Source organism: Pan troglodytes, chromosome 1, assembly GCF_028858775.2.
Source record: "Pan troglodytes isolate AG18354 chromosome 1, NHGRI_mPanTro3-v2.0_pri, whole genome shotgun sequence".
In the NCBI taxonomy this organism is placed as follows: Eukaryota; Metazoa; Chordata; class Mammalia; order Primates; family Hominidae; genus Pan; species Pan troglodytes.
In genome coordinates this window covers 122,633,046-122,651,107 of record NC_072398.2, presented here as the reverse complement: position 1 = coordinate 122,651,107, position 18,062 = coordinate 122,633,046, and the positions used below count along the sequence as shown (strand labels likewise).

General features: G+C 43.3%; 1 protein-coding gene across 5 annotated transcripts in view; it reads right to left on the bottom strand.

Annotated features, from left to right (window-relative positions):
- AKNAD1 (AKNA domain containing 1) overlaps positions 1-17,854 on the bottom strand; it is a 42,777-nt gene extending 24,923 nt beyond the window's left edge. For all 5 annotated transcript variants that reach the window (XM_016923697.4, XM_016923701.4, XM_063816176.1 and 2 more), the window contains exons 1-6: positions 17,538-17,854; positions 12,259-13,354; positions 10,121-10,160; positions 9,496-9,644; positions 9,336-9,398; positions 3,736-3,869 (exon numbers count right to left, since the gene is read on the bottom strand). In XM_016923697.4, the coding sequence (XP_016779186.3) occupies positions 3,736-3,869; positions 9,336-9,398; positions 9,496-9,644; positions 10,121-10,160; positions 12,259-13,251 (1,379 nt within the window). In that variant the 5' untranslated portion in view covers positions 13,252-13,354; positions 17,538-17,854. The remainder of the gene's footprint in view (positions 1-3,735; positions 3,870-9,335; positions 9,399-9,495; positions 9,645-10,120; positions 10,161-12,258; positions 13,355-17,537) is intronic.
- Positions 17,855-18,062: the final 208 nt, after the last annotated feature.

The following is an 18,062-nucleotide window of genomic DNA, read 5'->3' as shown; positions in this document are numbered from 1 at the left end:
GGCGGAGCTTGCAGCGAGCCAAGATCGCGCCACTGCACTCCAGCCTGGAGGAGCGAGACTTCGTCTCAATAAAAAAAAAAAAAAGAAAAGGGAAAATTGCCCAACTCATTCTGTGGTTCAACGTTAGTATATTTATTAACATATTCCACTAAATTAATAGATTAAAGGAGAAAAACTAGATTTCTAAATCCCATTTGATTAAACATTTTCTTAAATTAAATAACAACAAAAGCCCTAATTCTAGAAAGCTAGGAATAGAAGAAAACTCTCTTGATGAAGCTTATCTATTTGAATCATACTTAGGAGGGTTCTCGTTATTATTAGTAACATGACAAGAATGCTGTCTTTTACGGCTCACGCTGGTAATCCTAACACTTTGGGAGACCACAGTGTGGGAGTATCACTTGAACCCAGGAGTTAGAGACTAGCCTGGAAAACATAGGGAGACCATGTCTCTACAAAAAAAAAATTTTTTTAATTAGCTGGGAGTGGTGGCATGCACCTGTAGTCCCTGCTACTCAGGAGGCTGAGGTGGGAGGATCTCAGAGTCCAGGAGTTTGAGGTTGCAATGAGCTATGATTGTGCCACTGCATTCCAGCCTGGCCAAGAGTGAGACTTTGTCTGAAAAAAAAAAAAAATGCTGTCTTTCACTAATATTAATTATCCAATATTGCTCTGGAAAACCTAGCAAATGAAATAAAGAAAAAGAAATGAGATAGATAAGAATTGGAGAGAAAAGAAAGTACAATACAAATATTCTGGAGTAAAAAGCTTATTAATATTTTCAGATGCTATGGATTGTCATACTTAAAAATTAAGACAATCAACTAAAAAATCAACAAAACACTAAGAAGAGAATTGCATAAGGTAGCCCAGTACAAGTTAAATATACAATATGGAAATACTTCCTATGACATCAGAGAAAACATCTGTCGACAATACTCAGAACACTATAAAATAGCTAGTAATAAACTTAACCAAAAAATGTGTAAAATCTACATGAAGAAAACATGATGGGAATACTCACTACAAAGATTTCAGTTCTTCCCAATCTAACCTATAAATTCAATACATTCCTAAGCAAAATCCTCATGAAATTTTATTAAGAACCTTGGTGAGCTGATTATAAAGTTTATTAGTAACATGAGTGTATAAGAACAGCTATAAGAAAATTTTAAAAAGAAGAAACATTTCTAAATATACACTAACCTATAATAGTTTAAAACTATGTGGATAATGTAGAAATAGACACATAGATCAATGGGAATAGAAACAGTTCTGTATACATGTGGAGGTTTTGTATCTGATATAAGGGGCTTTTTCAACCAGTGGGGAAAGGCTGCCCTATTCAATAAGTGGTGGGACAAAGATCTAAGCATGAAAAAAACAAAGTGATAATTGAATAAAATATAGGAAACTATGTTGGGATCTTGCAGGCAGAAGAGAATGAAACAGGGGACAAGGAGAGACTGAAAGTTTAAAAGAAATGAGCCTGGGTACGGTGGCTCATGCCTGTAATCCCAGCACTTTGGGAGGCCAAGGTGGGCAGATCACTTTAGGTCAGGAGTTCAAGACCAGCCTGGCCAACCCGGTGAAACCCCGTCTTTACTAAAAATATGAAAAAATTAGTCAGGCATGGTGGCATGCACCTTTAATCCCAGCTATTCTGGAGGCTAAGGCAGGAGAATCGCTTGAACCTGGGAGGTGGAGGTTGCAGTGAGCCGAGATCGCGCCACTGCACTCCAGCCTGGGCAACAGAGCAAGACTCCATCTCAAATAATAATAATAGTAATAATAAAAATAATAATAATAAAAGAAATAAAATGGTGGAGCAAGGCCTCAAGGAAGTAGAAAGGGATGGGTTCAAGGACCATGGCTAGAGAGGTTGGAGAGCAGATTAAGGAAGGGAGAGGAGGTGAAAACATGGGGATTTGGAGATGGAAGAGACATTTTTGAGGGAAGTTGTGATCTTTTCTTTAAAGCAGAAGATAAGATTTTATGCTGAGACTCTCAGGGAGAAGTGGCTGATGAAGGTAGAACCCCATTTCTTGAATTCTTGGCTTCTGATGTTAATATGTGAAAGAAGCAAATTACTATTGGACTACATTCTGACAAGCAAGATGCATGAAATCCAAGCAAATATTTTTGCACATTACCTTGTAAAGGTAATAATGAGAAGGCTTTAATAAGAGCACAGCAGGTGATGTAAACAAAGGACTAGTCGATGAATTTGCAGAATTCTTGCCCCTCCAGAAAGCCCTCTGCATTAGCCTTTGGACTCAACACTTATAAGGTTCTCGACATATCAAGAACCCAAGGGTTGTATGGGATTCTGTTCCTTGTCACATTATGCCCATTTGAGAACAAGGGGACTATTCTGGAGCTGATCAGTCTTTGCCTGTCCTGAGGTGACTTTAGCTGAGATTTGGGAAAGGCTGGGTCCCTCCCTTGCCCCAGTGCTGAAAGCTTCTCCCATATATGGAATGTAATTGCAGTTGAAGCTCTTTTTATTTATACTCATGCCAGGCACAGTGTGTTTGTAACTAGGATATAAATAAGACATTGAATAACTTTGGTCTTAATGTGCACAGAAACCTGTCTTTAAAATGACTGCCCAAGCAGAAGATTCCTTGGAAAATAAATATCCTTACTCTATTAATTTTAAATAGCAGAAGCATGCAGAGTTCTTTCTTCCCCTACCCCCAAAAAAAGCCTTTGGGAAAAAAATCAATATTAAAACCTCATCCTCACTGTCTAATTACTCAGTGCTGAAATAAAGGTAGACAGAGGTTCCATTAATTTTGGAAAAGTAAAACCATACCTTGGGGAAAAAAATACCACAGAATGCTAGGGCTGAAATGTAAACCATTAAAAAATTTGGCAACAACAATTCCATATTAAAATGCTATGAATAGAAAGGGCTGAACTCACAAATATTAAGCCTACTAAATAGTTTCTTTTAATTTATACCAGGAAATTATAGGGAAAGAATCCTCTCCTTGAGTCCTGGAATACAGCTTAAAATTATCTGGAATGGAGAAAGGAGAATACAGTGCCATAAAAACCACCAGTTAGAAACTTCAGTTTGGAGTGTGTGTTCAAGGTTCTAATGTGAATTAACTCAGAAATCATTTAACTTTAAGCTTTCACACTTTTCCTTTATCAGGATTTGTAGGTCCCTCACCCTGACACCAATTAACTTTACAATGACCCCCTCCTGCCCAGTGTGCCTTGGAATTATCAGTGAATGGGAAAGAAAAGGGGAAAGAGAGGGACAGAAGAGAGAACCAGGCAAGGACAATAAAGGCAGGTGTGGGGAGAGATAGATAAGAGAGGAAAAAGCTGAGAGGGAGAGGAGAGGAGGAACTTGAGAAGAGGGCCCTCTGTGGTTATCATGTGAGCCTTTCTAGGGTTTTCTTAGGCTCCTCTGGGTCTCCAAACCAATTATAATTATATTCAACAAATTGCAAAATTTTGGTACAATGCCTCTGCCCCAGGAAGCATTTGTTCATTTTGGGTGTTCCATCTGAGTCAATGTCCAGCACAGCACCTTACACTCAACAGGTCCTCCATGCTGTCTGTGGTATTAGGTGACACTTTGTTCATTGGTGACACAGTTTCTGCTGACCCTAGACCAGTGGCTCTCCAAGCACTAAGCCAGCAGCCACATCAGAATCCCACCTGAAGGAGATCACCTTTGACCCTTCCACCTTACACAGTTGGTTTAAACCTGACCTTTCTGGATCAAAGTCACCAATGATTGTTGATTCGTGCTTGTGGACTTGCTGCTGCAAAGTCAGATGCTTGTCCTTGGTGGCCAGAAAGTTCTGCTCCAGCAGTTCAAGGTGTCCCTGCAGTTTCTCCAGGACCTGCAGCGGTGAAGTCACTGGAATCATTCACATGCAAGCCTGTGTGTGTAATTGTTTTCCCAAAAACACAAAGCAGGCATACCCTACAGTAGTGTCAAAACAAAGCTGCCATCCTTCTCCCAGCAGCATAAATTGTTTTGTCTCAGAGTCTGACATCTAAACTATAGACAACCCAAGGGTCATCTCAACATTCACAAACCCTCACAGCACACAGCTCAAAAGTACAATTACTTCTGATTTCTCTCTCAGAACCCACTCAGAGGCCTCTGGCCTTCCTTAGTGGGACATTCATAATCCTGTATATTTGCAGAATGGTTTTTAGCTTACAAAGCATTTTTCCATTCCTCATCTTATTTAATCAACACATCAATGTTGTAAATGTGGTAAAGTATATTTTATTATCCCACTTTTACAAAGGAGGAAATTGGAGCTCTAGCAATATGTCTGAAGGCACATAGATCTTAAAAAGGAACTGTAGTTACATGGCCTGGGTTTCAGTCTGTGGGGAGTTGGAGGATGAGATGGGGAAGGAACAGCAGGAAGATTTAGCCAAAGCTGTGAATGGGTCTTCCAGACATCACTACGTGCAGCCTCAAGCAGATGAATGTTTAAACTGTGCGGGTTAGGGGCATGTTGAAGATGTATGGAGGCTTCAGTTCCACATCCCCAGTCACTAAACATTCCCTGAGCACTTTCTATTTCTGGCCCTGGGCCAGAAGTGTGAGATTAAAAAATTGCATCAGGCACAGTTCCTGGTCTTAGAGACGTTATTCCATTGAGAAAAGAGACTGTGGCTTAGAGTACTTAGCCAAAGGCCAGGCACAGTGGCTCATGCCTATAATCCCAGCACTTTGGGAGGCCGAAGTGGGCAGATCATTTTAGGTCATTAGTTCGAGACCGGCCTGACCAACATGGTGAAACCCCATCTCTATTAAAAATACAAAAATTATCCGGGCATGGTGGTGCGTGCCTGTAATCCCAGCTACCTGGGAGGTTGAGGCAGGAAAATCACTTGAGCCCAGGAGGCAGAGGTTGCAGTGAGCCAAGATTGCACCACTGCATTCCAGCCTGGGCAACAGAGCGAGACTCCATCTCTCTCTCTCTCTCTCCATATATATATATATACCAAAGCCAGAGCTCTGGAGTGCATATCTATATATGTATATATAGATATAGATAGATAGAGAGAGAGAGACCTTTGCCAAGGCCCAGTGGAAGGAGTGCAACTTAAATCAGGCATAAAGGATGCTCTGGAGGGCCTGGACCAGGCAGTATCCATGAAAATGGAGAGGAAGGGATGAATTGGACAGAGGTTGCCCAGGACAGAAACATAGCTCGGTGAGGTTACAGGATCAGACACAGCTGGGTGCAAGTTCAGACTCTGTCACTTACTCATTGTATGATTTTAGTAAACTTGAACTCTCTAAGCTTCAGTTTCTACATCTGTAAAATTAAGGTAATACTCCTTGCCTCATATTATAAAAACTAAATGAGATAATGCATTGTGCCAGGACTATAGTACATACTTGACAGATTATTAATTCTTTTTTTTTTTTTAATTTAAGACAGTCACTCGCTCTGTCACCCAGGCTGGAGTGCAGTGGTGTGATTTCAGCTCACTGTAACTTCTACCTCCCAGGTTCAAGCAATTCTCCTGCCTCAGCCTTCCAAGTAGCTGAGATTACAGGCGTGCACCACCATGCCTGGCTAATTTTTGTATTTTTAGTAGAGATGCGGTTTCACCATGTTGGCCAGGCTAGTCTCAAACTCCTGTCCTCAGGTGGTCCACCCACCTTGGCCTCCCAAAGTACTGGGATTACAGGCATGAGCCACCACTCCCAGCCAATTCTTATTAATATTAAAAGTGAATAAACAAGAGTTTGGAAACATATTGGCTAAAGGGTGGATAAAAAGCGGCAGGTGTGGCAGATGTTTTACATTTCTCCCCAGGTTCATCCTCTTTCTCTGTGCTGACATTTAATGGACTGCACCACAGGCTCCCCTGGGCCCTGGCTTTGGTTGGTTTTAGTCAATGGAAGGCAACAGCAGGAGAGAGGAGTTGGAGGATGAGATGAGAGTCTTTTCTTCCTCACCTGTGCCGTCATGAAGTTGACTCTGTCCCTCCACCAAAAGCCACAGGGCTTGTCAGCTAGTCCCACAGTGACAGCTGCTCTCTTTAGGCTCTAGGACCTGCTTTTCCTCTGCTCCTTCAGGCCAAAGGGGAGCTCCCCACGGGTCCTTCCAGGAGATGCTTTTCCATCCCTTATTGGTTTCCCTTAGCCTTGCCCACACTGTTGTAAAATAATGCCTTTGTTAAACTCTCCTCCGTTGCCCCATTTGAGTAACCATCTGGTCCCTGCCAGAACCCTGACTGACACTGTAAATCTCACAGACAATGCTTGAGTTTCTCAGCTTGGGAAGTGAGAAGAATGTGGTAGACCTGACTAAACTGGGGAATTTGGAAAGGCTAACAGGCTCGAAGATATTGATGTTGGACAAGGTAGAGTTTGCAGTGAGGGTGGGATGTCCGAAGTGAAGAGAGACACAAACATTTGGAGCTATAGATGAGAAGTCAGGACAAGTGACTTAGGAACTGGAAGCCTGAAGATGGCAGCTGAGGCCATGAGGAAGAATTATGTGTTCAAGGGAAAGAGGGTAATGAGAAAAGAGATAAAAGCTAATCACAAATTATAATTCAGGATCTTGGAATTTAAATTGCATTATGTTGCAGAAGATAGGGCACAATTTCCTAGGCAGAAATGTGCCTCACTGAATTCTCATAACAACTCTGAAAGGGAAGACATGCTGTAACATGTCTACAGTTGTGTAACCAATAAGTAGAGGCACGACATCCGCTCCAAAATCCAAATGCTTTCTGCTGTGTAGTGCTGCTCAGGCTGAGGCGGTTGCTTGTAGCCCTGTCTGGCTTTTTTCAAGACTGAACCACCTGGGCCTGGAAGTCCCAGACCACAGGATGATAATGTCAGGAGCCACCTTTACTCTCCCCTAGGTCAGCAGGGATCCTCGCATGCCCGATAACATCAGGAAGAAACCTCCCACATCCAGGCTTCCAAAGGCTTCTGACAGAACCAGTTTTCTCTGCTCTGCTCAGCCCTTTAAAATTGTGTGTTCTTCCAATTCCTGAAATCCTAGCTTTCTGGAGATCTTGTTTATCGTTGTTTCTTCCATAATCCCTGCAATCTGGCTTCCAGATCCACCACTTCAATCAAAACCAGGCTTGCCAAAGACCCTTATAACATCTTGATTGCCAAATCCAATGCACTTCTTATTTGGGCCCACTGCCCTCTCCTTCAAACCCCCTTTTCTCTTGGCTTCTCCGCCTCTGCTCCTCCCCAGCTGCCATTTCCCTCGAGTCTCTCCTGGGCCCTCTTCACTTCTCACTCTGTGTATTTTGCCTGGCCCGTCTCATCCACTCCAGCGTCAACTCACAACTATGCCCAAATCTACATTTCTCACCCAAACAGCTCTGCAGGCCAGATCCACTAGTCTAACTGCCTACTGGAGCCCTCTACTTAGATGTCCCAAAGGTAGCTCAAACCCAAAATGCCCCAAACTCAACTTGACGTCTTGCCTCCTGCTTGCCTTCCACACCCATTCTAAACGGGATCCTCTACTTTTATTCCTGACCTTGGTTACCCAAGCCAGAAATCTGGAGCTCATCCAAGCCTCTTCCCTTCCTCTCTTCAGCCCTTTCCATCTGCCACCATTTCCCTAAACCCTCAGATTTGTCCCCATCTCCAGCCTCATTGCCAGCCTTCGTTCAGGCCCTCCTGACTTGTTACCTGGATTCTGGCTTCCGAACCAATCTCTGTGCCTTCAGCCTTGCCCCCATGGTGTTTCCCATTTGTCAGCTTGAAAACCTTCAATGCAGCCAGGTGCAGCAGCTCACGCCTGTAATCCCAGCACTTTGGGAGACCGAGGCAGGTGGATCACCCTGAAGTCAGGAGTTCAAGACCAGCCCAGCCAACATGGTGAAACCCCGTCTCTACTAAAAATACAAAAATTAGCCAGGCACGGTGGTGCACACCTGTAACTCCAGCTACTTGGGAGGCTGAGGCAGAAGAATCACTTGAACTTGGGGAGTGGAAGTTGCAGTGAGCTGAGATCATGCCACTGCACTCTAGCATGAGTGACAGAATGAGACCGTGTCTCAAAAAAAAAAAAAACCTTCAATGCTGCCCAATTACTCAGCCTCAGGCATGGCTTAAAGGCCTTCATGAAGTACCCCTGTCCACCTCCCCTGTCTCCTCCCCCACCCCCATGTCACCACGTGCTCCCAAGTGCCGTATGGTAAATCACAGTGCCCACAGCTCCTCACACTGGCAGCACTTCCTCACCCCTGTGCCATTGCACCTGCTGTTTCCTTTTTCTAGAATACCCCTTGGTCTCCTGCCAAGCTCATCCCTATTCCTTCTGCAACACCCAGCTCAGAAGTGACTTCCAGGAAGCCTTCCAAGTGTCCCCTCACTGGCAAAGGTGAGCCTCTTCTAGGCTGCCATTAGCATTCTCTGTAACATTTCTCCAGCTGCATTTTAGCTGCCTGTTTACCAGTCCACTGTTCCTAAGAGACTATAAACCACTTGAAAAAGGAATTGTTTATTCATCTTGAATTCCTAGTGCCTGGTACAGGGTCTGAGACATAGAAAGTGCCTGATAAATGTTTGTTGAATAAATGATTTAATTAACAGGATAAATGAGAGAATAATCAACTGTGTCTTTTAGCATTTGGGTCCCCTGGTTTTTGTCCATGCTGCTAGGTTTCTGAAGCACAGCCCTCCCTAAACCTTGCTTGTGCCTACGTCAGAACTTCTGACCTTATCCCTTGTTGATGAGCCAATGGCCTCAACTACATCTTCAATGTCAGGTCAGCATACTTCTGGTTCTCCCAGCCTTACCCTTCACCCCATTGCTCCACCCCCTTCCCATGATCCTGGCACTGACAACATGACTGCTGTGGTGATGACATAAATTAATGGTTTGATTAAATGCAGCAACTAGCAAGGATATGAAAGGAAAAGATTTTGACCTGAAAAACATTGCTTCAAGGTTGATTTTATGAGTATTCAAAGTCATATTTAATTTCCAGGTAATGGCAATTTTTATAACCTGAATTCACCAGTACCCATCAACTTCGGACAGGCCCACCCTTTATAAGTGATTATGGGTTCTTCTCTTGAACCTCCCGTGGTGTCAGATTAATTATGAGTAACCTGGCAAGGAGTAATAGCCATAAGTAATAGATCCCCTGAGAAGGAAAGAGGGCTAAATAGATAGAGAAACAGAATTCTAAGCTCTTTTAGCCCCCATAAACAAAGATGGTTTAATCTTTAGCAAAACATTTCCACTCCCACCACTGTAGAGAAAACATGGCACTATGAAGTTATTTGTCTTTATCCAAGCCATATTCTCTAATCAAGATTTTAAAAACGGGATAAAATTCATTACCAGCTTCTTGTCTTGCAAATGGTAAGGAGAGTCCTGTTTTATTCTTTTGGAAAATTCTTGTACCTGCAGTGAAAAAATTACAATCTCTCATTAATGGCATGGTTTCTCATGTATGAATTTGGTTACTTACATTGTTTATAATAAGCTTTAAAAGTATTACTTTAGTCTTCAGTTGATCAGTCTGTTCTTTCAACTTCTGACACATCTGTTTCCCTTGGGATATCTTTTGAAATATGTAAGAAGAACTTGAGGAAGTGCCTTTCTCAGAGGTTGGTGACAACTTAGAGAGACTTGCCTCAGATTCTATTCCTATACAAGAAAGAACACATTTGGGCTACCATTCATCTCAACTTATCACAGTTTTATTAAGTACTGAAAACAGAAAGCTGTTGCAGTCACCACCACTTACTATTTTTAAATTTTTATTTTTTTCAAAATATTTATCTAGGCCAGGCACAGTGGCTCACACCTGTAATCCCAGCACTTTGGGAGGCCAAAGCGGGGGGATCACTTTGAAGCCAGGAGTTCAAGACCATCCTCAGCAGCAAAGTGAGACCCCACCTCTACAAAAAAAAAAATTATCTAGGTGTGGTGGCATGCATCTGTAATCCCAGCTACTCGGGAGGATGAGGTGGGAGGATCATTTGAGCCCCAGAGGTCAAGGCTGCAATGAACCAAGATTGTGCTGCTGCACTCCAGCCTGGGTGACAGAGTGAGACCCTGTCTCAAAAAGACAAAAACAAAACATATATATATCTCTCAAAGAAGTTTTAAAACATTAGTACCTGTGAGAAGTTCTTGGTGGATATGTACTGTGGGCTCCATCTGCACAATTAAAGGGTAAGAAAACGTTACTGTCGATATTGATCAATGACGCCACCGTTCAGAATGACCCAACATGTTCTGTCATCATAGAGGGAGCCCAGGTTTGCAGTCAAGAGCCAGGGCCATGATGCCAAGGTTGAATTCCACTCTGACACTTACTTGCTGGGCAACCCAAGTAATTGTCTCATCACTTATAAGCCTGCAATTCTTTGGCAGGAAAATGGGGATAGTAAGTGAACCTGCCTCAGGGGGTTGTTATGAGGATGAAATGTTAAATGTCTACCATAGTATCAGGCAGGTGGTAAGCATGTAACAATACATGTTACCTGTTATCACCATTGTGTTTGATACTGGTATGTGAAATGCTGAAACATTTCTCCTAAAACTAGACTATAAGTTTCACAAGGGTAGGGACCATGGCTGGTCTTGTCACCAGCTCTGTTGCTGGTGCTGTCACTAACACAAAACACATGGTAGCCACACTCTAGAGAATAACAGAGGATGCATTAAGTTCCAAACTGTGTGTCAAGATAGTGATGGTTTTCTACTCACCACTGGCTAATTGAACAGTTTAAATTCCAGAGTGATTCACCTTGCGGGGTCTTTCCTTTGTTCCCAACACATAAAGCTCAGAAACATGCTAGTGCTGGAGAGCTGGTCAAAATGGACTATGGTCTTTCTAGACATCTCAACTATATGATGGATATGAAACCTGCAGTGTCCAATTCTCCAATCTGAATTGACAGAACTGGAAAAAATCAGATACCTGACCTCGAACCCCCATACCAGAGGGAGATGAGCCTGATATCCATCTGCTCCTGCTAACCACGGGGCACTGAGAACTGGACACAATGAGGATGTTCTCCTGCAAGCAGAACAAGGAACCCCAACACTTCCCAATACCACGGGGGTGTAGGTTTCTCTCAGACCTAGAGAGAGCATCCCAGTCATGGCCAGGTGGGCTGTTGGCTCAGGTTTGGATGTAGGGGGTTCTGCTCAAACTCCCCAGGCATTCAGTTGAAAGAGAGGGGAGCTGAAGTGTGAAAATGGAAATGGAAATTAAAAAAAAGAGAAAGAGAGAGAAATCACTTCCAAGGTTAGGTTATAGAAAAAGAGAGAGAATGGAAATGGAAACAGGCAGTGTGGTTCAGTCCAGGACACCTTCATATAAGGCTCAAAAGAAAGATCATGCACTCTAGGCAAAGTGCCCAAGAACTAAAATGTGTATTTTGATTATTAATATGGATTTACCTTACTATTGGGCCTCAAACATCAATGAGATCCTGAGCCTCAGCATGCTGAGAAGTTGGTGGGGGAGTGTGAGAAGATGGGGTAAGGGAAAGGGGGAAATAGCATAAATTAAGCATTAACAAAGTTTTGTACCAAATGATTACCAAGATAACAAGCTTGAAATCCATTACTAACGATCTTAATTCCATTGGACTTAGCATTAATAACTAAGGGCATAACGTACGTTAAGACACGAGGCCAGGCCTCTGGGGGAAATTAGGCAATGGAAAGGCGAAGATAAGGTTGCTGCCCTCCAGAGCCTTAGAATCTAGTGGAGGAAGCAGATGCTTCTGCTATTAAGATCCAAAGCAGGCTGAGATACACACTCTGATGGAACGACTAAACAAGTGTGGAAAAGGTTGTGACTTAGGAGACCTGAAAAGTTATGTGGCCCAAGGGGGAATTGAAGGAGGCCATGAAAACAAGCAGGTCTTTGGCAAGTCAAGATGGGATGTGCCACGCAAGGCAGGAACTCAGAGAGCTCAGGGCCTGGGAAGAGGTTCTGGACCAGCCAGGTAACTGCAGATGACTCCTGAAGGAAGGCAGCTAAGTTTAAGTGAGGAGAGCCAAATTCCGGCTTGCGGAATTTGGATTTTATTCTCTTATATGTTTTTGTCAGTGTAGCCTGTGATGCTTCTCATGAGGACACTGAGAGTCGGAGTGGCCACGTCACTCATCCAGGGTGACCCACGGTGCTGAATGAAACTTTGGAACTAGAACCAAGCTCTATTCACCCTCCAAAAACCCACACTGAAAGAGATAAGCAGTGGTCCCAATTAATGTGTTTACAGGAGACTGTTTCATTTACCTGGATTTGTTGTGAAGGTTCAGTGATTTTACCTTTCTGCTCTTGATGTTGTTTTTCAACACAGTTTGACTCAGGCGTGGTTTCTAGACTATCTTGCACAAGAGTGGGTTTATCTCTCGACTTGGAAGAAAAGCTGGCTTGTTTAGCTATTGCAAGTGGTTTATTAATTATCTTATTTTTAGGAATTTTCACTTTGGGAGCAATCTTAGAGAAATCAGGGAGCTGGTAATGAACTGGACCTTGGCCATATTTGAACGTGTTGCCCGAATTTGCTTTTTCAGTCTGCTGTTTCTGGGGTGCCTGCCCTTGATAACTTTTTTGTTTATCACCTGGACCCTTGGTTTTAGTTAGAACATTTACATTTTCTTGATGACTGCTATTGCCAGCAGCCACTGGCCCTTCTAAATCAGAGGTATTTTCCTCTGTCGTGGTGGGAGAACCAGGCTTATTGCTGTTTTCACCATCCCTTTTCGGGTTGAGTTGGTCAGTGAGTTCTGGGGTTTGTTCTTTTGGCCAAGAATTCTTATTATAACATGAAATAATACTTTTAATAATAGCTTCCTCTTCAAAACTGTCGGCATTTGAGATCTCTGGGAGGGTTTCACAATCAATGCCTTGACCTCTTAAGAATGGCTCTTTGGAAAGATGATGAAGTAAAATATCAGAAATGCTTGACTTAGAAGCGCCTCCTTCATTTGCTGGAATATGAAGAGCTGCAGTGCATTGTTTCTCTTTCTCGTCTTTTTTGTTGGCAGCATTTTCAGTAATTTTACCCAGGGGTATGGTCATAGCTGTATTTCCACAAGTCTCATTATGCATAGCCTTCTCTTGAGGGTCATCTGCTATGAAAATAATTTGATTTAAGACTTCAAGGCCATCCTTTTTTGAGGTAAAACTGTAATCATTGCATATCTTAATCTGAGAGAGGTCCCCATCATAAGGCAAATCCTCCTGCTTATAGGTCGTGTGTTCTGAAAAATCAGCCTCATCCATGTGTGTGCAGCCCGATCGCTCTCGTCCTCTGCCTCCTGAGCTGGCTGCTGTCAGTTGTAACAATAGCTCTGGTTCTCACTGACTGTCTTCACTGTGTGCTATTCTGTGTGAAATGAGAACAGCCTCATTGTTAAATATATTGGAATAATGTATACAACTATGCCAGAACAAAGTGGATGTTTTTTTAATTCGAAAAATTCAGTTACAAACAGGAAGGCAGGAAGCTCAACCACAAGCTGACCCAAACTCAATCCACACTATGCTAACACAATCAGTAGAATAACAGCAAGGAATGGGGAAAAAAAAAAAAGGAGAGTGTTACATTTTTCATTTATTAAATTTTGAGGATGACATTAGTCTACAGTTAATGGCCAAATACTTATCAACCTCCCTTAGGAGATAGTATTTGGAGTTTATTCTCCCAAAGTAGGAACTTGGGATGCAAGTAAAGGATTGATTTTTTTTCTTTTTTCTTTTTCTTTTTTTTTTTTTTGAGACGGAGTCTCGCTCTGTCGCCCAGGCTGGAGTGCGGTGGCACAATCTCGCCTCACTGCAAGCTCCACCTCCCAGGTTCACCCCATTCTCCTGCCTCAGCCTCCCGAGCAGCCGGGACTACAGGTGCCTGCCACCACGCCCAGCTAATTTTTTGTATTTTTAGTAGAGATGGGGTTTCACCATGTTAGCCAGGATGGTCTTGATCTCCTGACCTCATGATCCACCCGCCTTGGCCTCCCAAAGTGCTGGGATTACAGGCGTGAGCCACCGCGCCTGGCCTGATTTTTTTTTTTTAACTACCAGAGCCACGCCTTGTCCACGTGTCACTGACAGTCTTCTAAGCCATGTGGCAATGGAAGCTGGCCTAGCTCACATGTAACACCCACCTTCTCCATTCTGGTGCCTTTTCACCTGTCCCTCCAGACCTTCTGGTCCCCTTCTCCTGACTTTCCCTTGCATGTCTGAGAAGGGCAGAGAAGGACTTACAGAAATATGACCAAGGGGCCGGGCATGGTGCCTCACACCTGTAATCCCAGCACTTTGGGAGGCTGAGGCAAGCGGATCACCTGAGGTCAGGAGTTCGAGACCAGCCTGGCCAACATGGCGAAACCCCCATCTGTACTAAAAATACAAAAAGTTAGTCAGGTGTAGTGTCAAGCACCTGTAGTCCCAGCTACTTGGGAGGCTGAGGCAGGAGCATCGCTTGAACCTGGGAAGCAGAGGTTGCAGTGAGCCGAGATCAAGCCACTGCACTCCAGCCTAGGTGACAGAGAGAGACCCCGTCTCAAAAAAAAAGGAAAAAAAAAGAAATGTGACCAAGGGACAAATAGGCTTTCAAACACCTGGAGGCCAGTCTGCAGCCAAATGTCCCTTTTCTAATTTGGACTCAGGCAGAAACCTAGTCAGAGAGGCTGCCTTCCCTGAACAACCCCTGCCAGCCACCACAGCCCAGGCGGCGGTCTGGTGGTACCAGACTCTTTGGGGATATTCCTGAAAATGGCTGGAGTAAAACCAGCTGCCATTTGGTATGAGTCCTATTTTCTCTTTTTTAAACAAAATTTAAAGCACCCATTCAGATATCTCTTCCTGATTTGTGAACTTTTGGGATGATTCCTCAGAAGTAGTAATCTCAAGTTTTAGGTAGAGTAGCTGAGATTCCCTCTCCCCTGGAGCACAAGCCCAGGGTGACCACAGCTGCTGGCAGCCTCCCTTGCCCATACAATGATTATGTTGGGTGAGCAGATCTCTGAGGTTCTCTCTCCAACCAAATTTTTATGAGTCTATAAGCTGGTGATTTATTAGGTAACCTCAAAAGCTAAAATCATATGTTTGACCAAAATAAGTTTTTTTGAACTAAGTCGTCCAAGAAAAAAAGGAGTACAAACTAAATGTGGTAAAAGCATCTGTGAGACATTGTACAAAAATCTTAATTTATAGACACATGCCAATGTTAGAGAACCCAAATTAAACAGATGCTCTGTTTAGAGAGGTGGAGAGAAAGGAGAATATCACTGCAGGATTATTTTAAATCATTTAAAGAGGGTAACATTTAGTATAAAGTGAGGCATGTCTTCATGAGAAGAATTACAGGCTATTCTAATCCAAGTTGAAGAACAAGGGAAAAGGCTTCCCAAGAAAGTGAAAGGCACAGTGGGAAAGCAGAAGTGGAGAGGCATGGATCTGAATACTCTGGCTTCTCTGCTTTCTAGCTGTGTGTCATCTGGCAAGTTATTTAACTCTTGTGAGTCTCGGTTGCCTTTTCTGAGAAATAGGACTAGCAATACCTGAAATAAGGCACTAAAGTACTCGGCATAGGGCTTGGCACAGAGTAAGAATTCCATACATTGTTGTTGAAAAATGAAAAAACAAAACCAGTCTCAGTATTGGAATACTGAAGAATGCCCAGGTCCAGAGGTGAGGCACTCCTTATCCGTGGGGATATTTAAAGGATAAAGGAAGGAATTGCATATGTAAAACATAATCTCGTCCAAGCAAGGTGGCTCATGCCTGTAATCCCAGCACTTTGGGCGGCCGAGGCAGGTGGATCACGAGGTCAAGAGATGGAGGCCATCCTGGCCAACATGGTGAAACCCCGTCTCTACTAAAAATACAAAAAATTAGCTGGGCGTGGTGGCGCACACCTGTAGTCCCAGCTACTCAGGAGGCTGAGGCAGGAGAATCACTTGAACCCGGGAGGCAGAGGTTGCAGTGAGCCAAGATCGCGCCACTGCACTCCAGCCTGGCGACAGAGTGAAACTCCGTCTCAAAACAAAAAAGACATAATCTCTACAAGAACTTTAAGACAATTTTAAAACTCAATCTGTAAATAAATATATTTGAAGGTAAAAAAAAAAATCAGGCTGGATGAGGTGGCTCATGCCTGTAATCCCAGCACTTTGGGAGGCTGAGGCAGGTGGATCACTTGAGCTCAGTAGTTCAAGACCAGCCTGGCCAATGTGGCGAAACCCATTTCTACTAAAAATACAAAAATTAGTCGGGCATGGTGGTGCATCCCTATAGTCCCAGCTACTTGGGAGGCTGAGGCAGGAGAATCACTTGAACCCGGGAGGCAGAGGTTGCAGTGAGCCGAGATCGTGCCGCTGTACTCCAGCCTGAGCAACAGCAAGACTCTGTCTCAAAAAAAATAAAAAATAATAAATAAATAAATAAATCACTAAGCAAGTTTAAACAAAATATTGTCTAATTTTTTAGAACAAAAAAAACAGAGTATCTTTTTTTTTTTTTTTTTTTAGACAAGGTCTCACTCTATCACTCAGGCTGGAGTGTAGTGACAACACCATGGCTCAACTGATCTTCCTCCCTTAGCCTCCTGAGTAGCTGGGACTACAGACGCACACCACCATACCTGACTAATTTTTAATTTTTTTTGTAGAGATGGAGTTTCACCATGTTATTCAGGACGGTCTCGAACTCCTGGGCTCAAGTAATCCACCTGCCTCAGCCTCCCAAAGTGCTGGGATTACAGACATGAGCCACTGTGCCTGGCCTGAGAGTATGTTTAAATGCCTACAGAGAGAATGGAAGAAGAAGAAAACAAATTCTAGTTTTGCAAGACTTTTAATGACCCAAGTATCAGTCCCAAAGTTATCCTCATGCTTTCTTTACATTTTCAGGAGCTCATTGCCAAACTCCATACCCTTCTTGTATAGAAAGGAAAGATACTTTGTTGGCCAAATTCCCACTTTTAAAATATAATTCATTAAAACTGATAAAATTTGAATTTTGCTCTGGCTCTTAAGGAAAAGAAAAAAAGTCCAGGCACAGTGGCTCATGCCTGTAATCTCAGCACTTTGGGATGCCAAAACAGAAGGATTGCTTGAGGACAGGAGTTTGAGAACAGCTTGGGCAACAAAGCAAGACCCTGTCTCTACAAAGAAAAAAAAAATTAAAAATTAGCCAGCAGTGGTGGTATATGCCTGTAGTCCCAGCAACTTGGGAGGCTGAGATGGAGGATCAATTGAGCCCAGGAGGTCAAGGCTGCAGTGAGCAGAAATCATGCCACTGCACTCCAGCCTGGGTGACAGAGCAAGACCCTGTCTCTCTCTCTCTCACACACATACACACACACACACACACACACACACACACACACACAGACAAAGAAAGAAAGAAAGGAAAAGAAAAGGAGTGAGATGCCATTAAGATAAACCAGAAACCTGAGGAACACTCTCATTACATACAGGAAAACAGCTTCTGTTGTTATTATTTTTTGCATCATGTGTGCATGCAAAATATCAAGAGGATTTTTTCTGGAAAAGGACAGTCCATACCCTTAGCAAGGTAATGAGCTTCTTTGAGATAACTGGAGGAACTGGAGCATCTTCCCATGTCAACACTTGGCTCAATCTTGAAATCCAAAGGCACATCCAAAGAGGTTCCGCTCAGAATCCAACAGAACCTTTCTGTAGAATCCAAATTGATTTTCTGAAGTCAGGTGACTACATTTGGGGCCACGCCTGCTTATGCAGCTATCTTGACCATTATGTGCTCAGCAATACCTCACAAGTCACTCTGAGATGAACACTTTGAGCAAACAGGGCCAGGACATCACAGTGACCCAGGCTGTGAAAACACTTCAGGCCAGTCCCTGAGTAGGAATGAACAACAAGGTGATCACCATGCTGACAGCTATTCCCTGTGTGATTTACTTTATCATGAAGTCTAAATTTGATGCTGAAGTGCTAGCCTAAGCTCACTAACCTGCCAACTTAGAGAAGAAGGTAACCATGGCTAGGATGACTGGGAATCTGATGGACTCAATTAAGAATTTCTACAGATGGGAAAACCAAAACTCC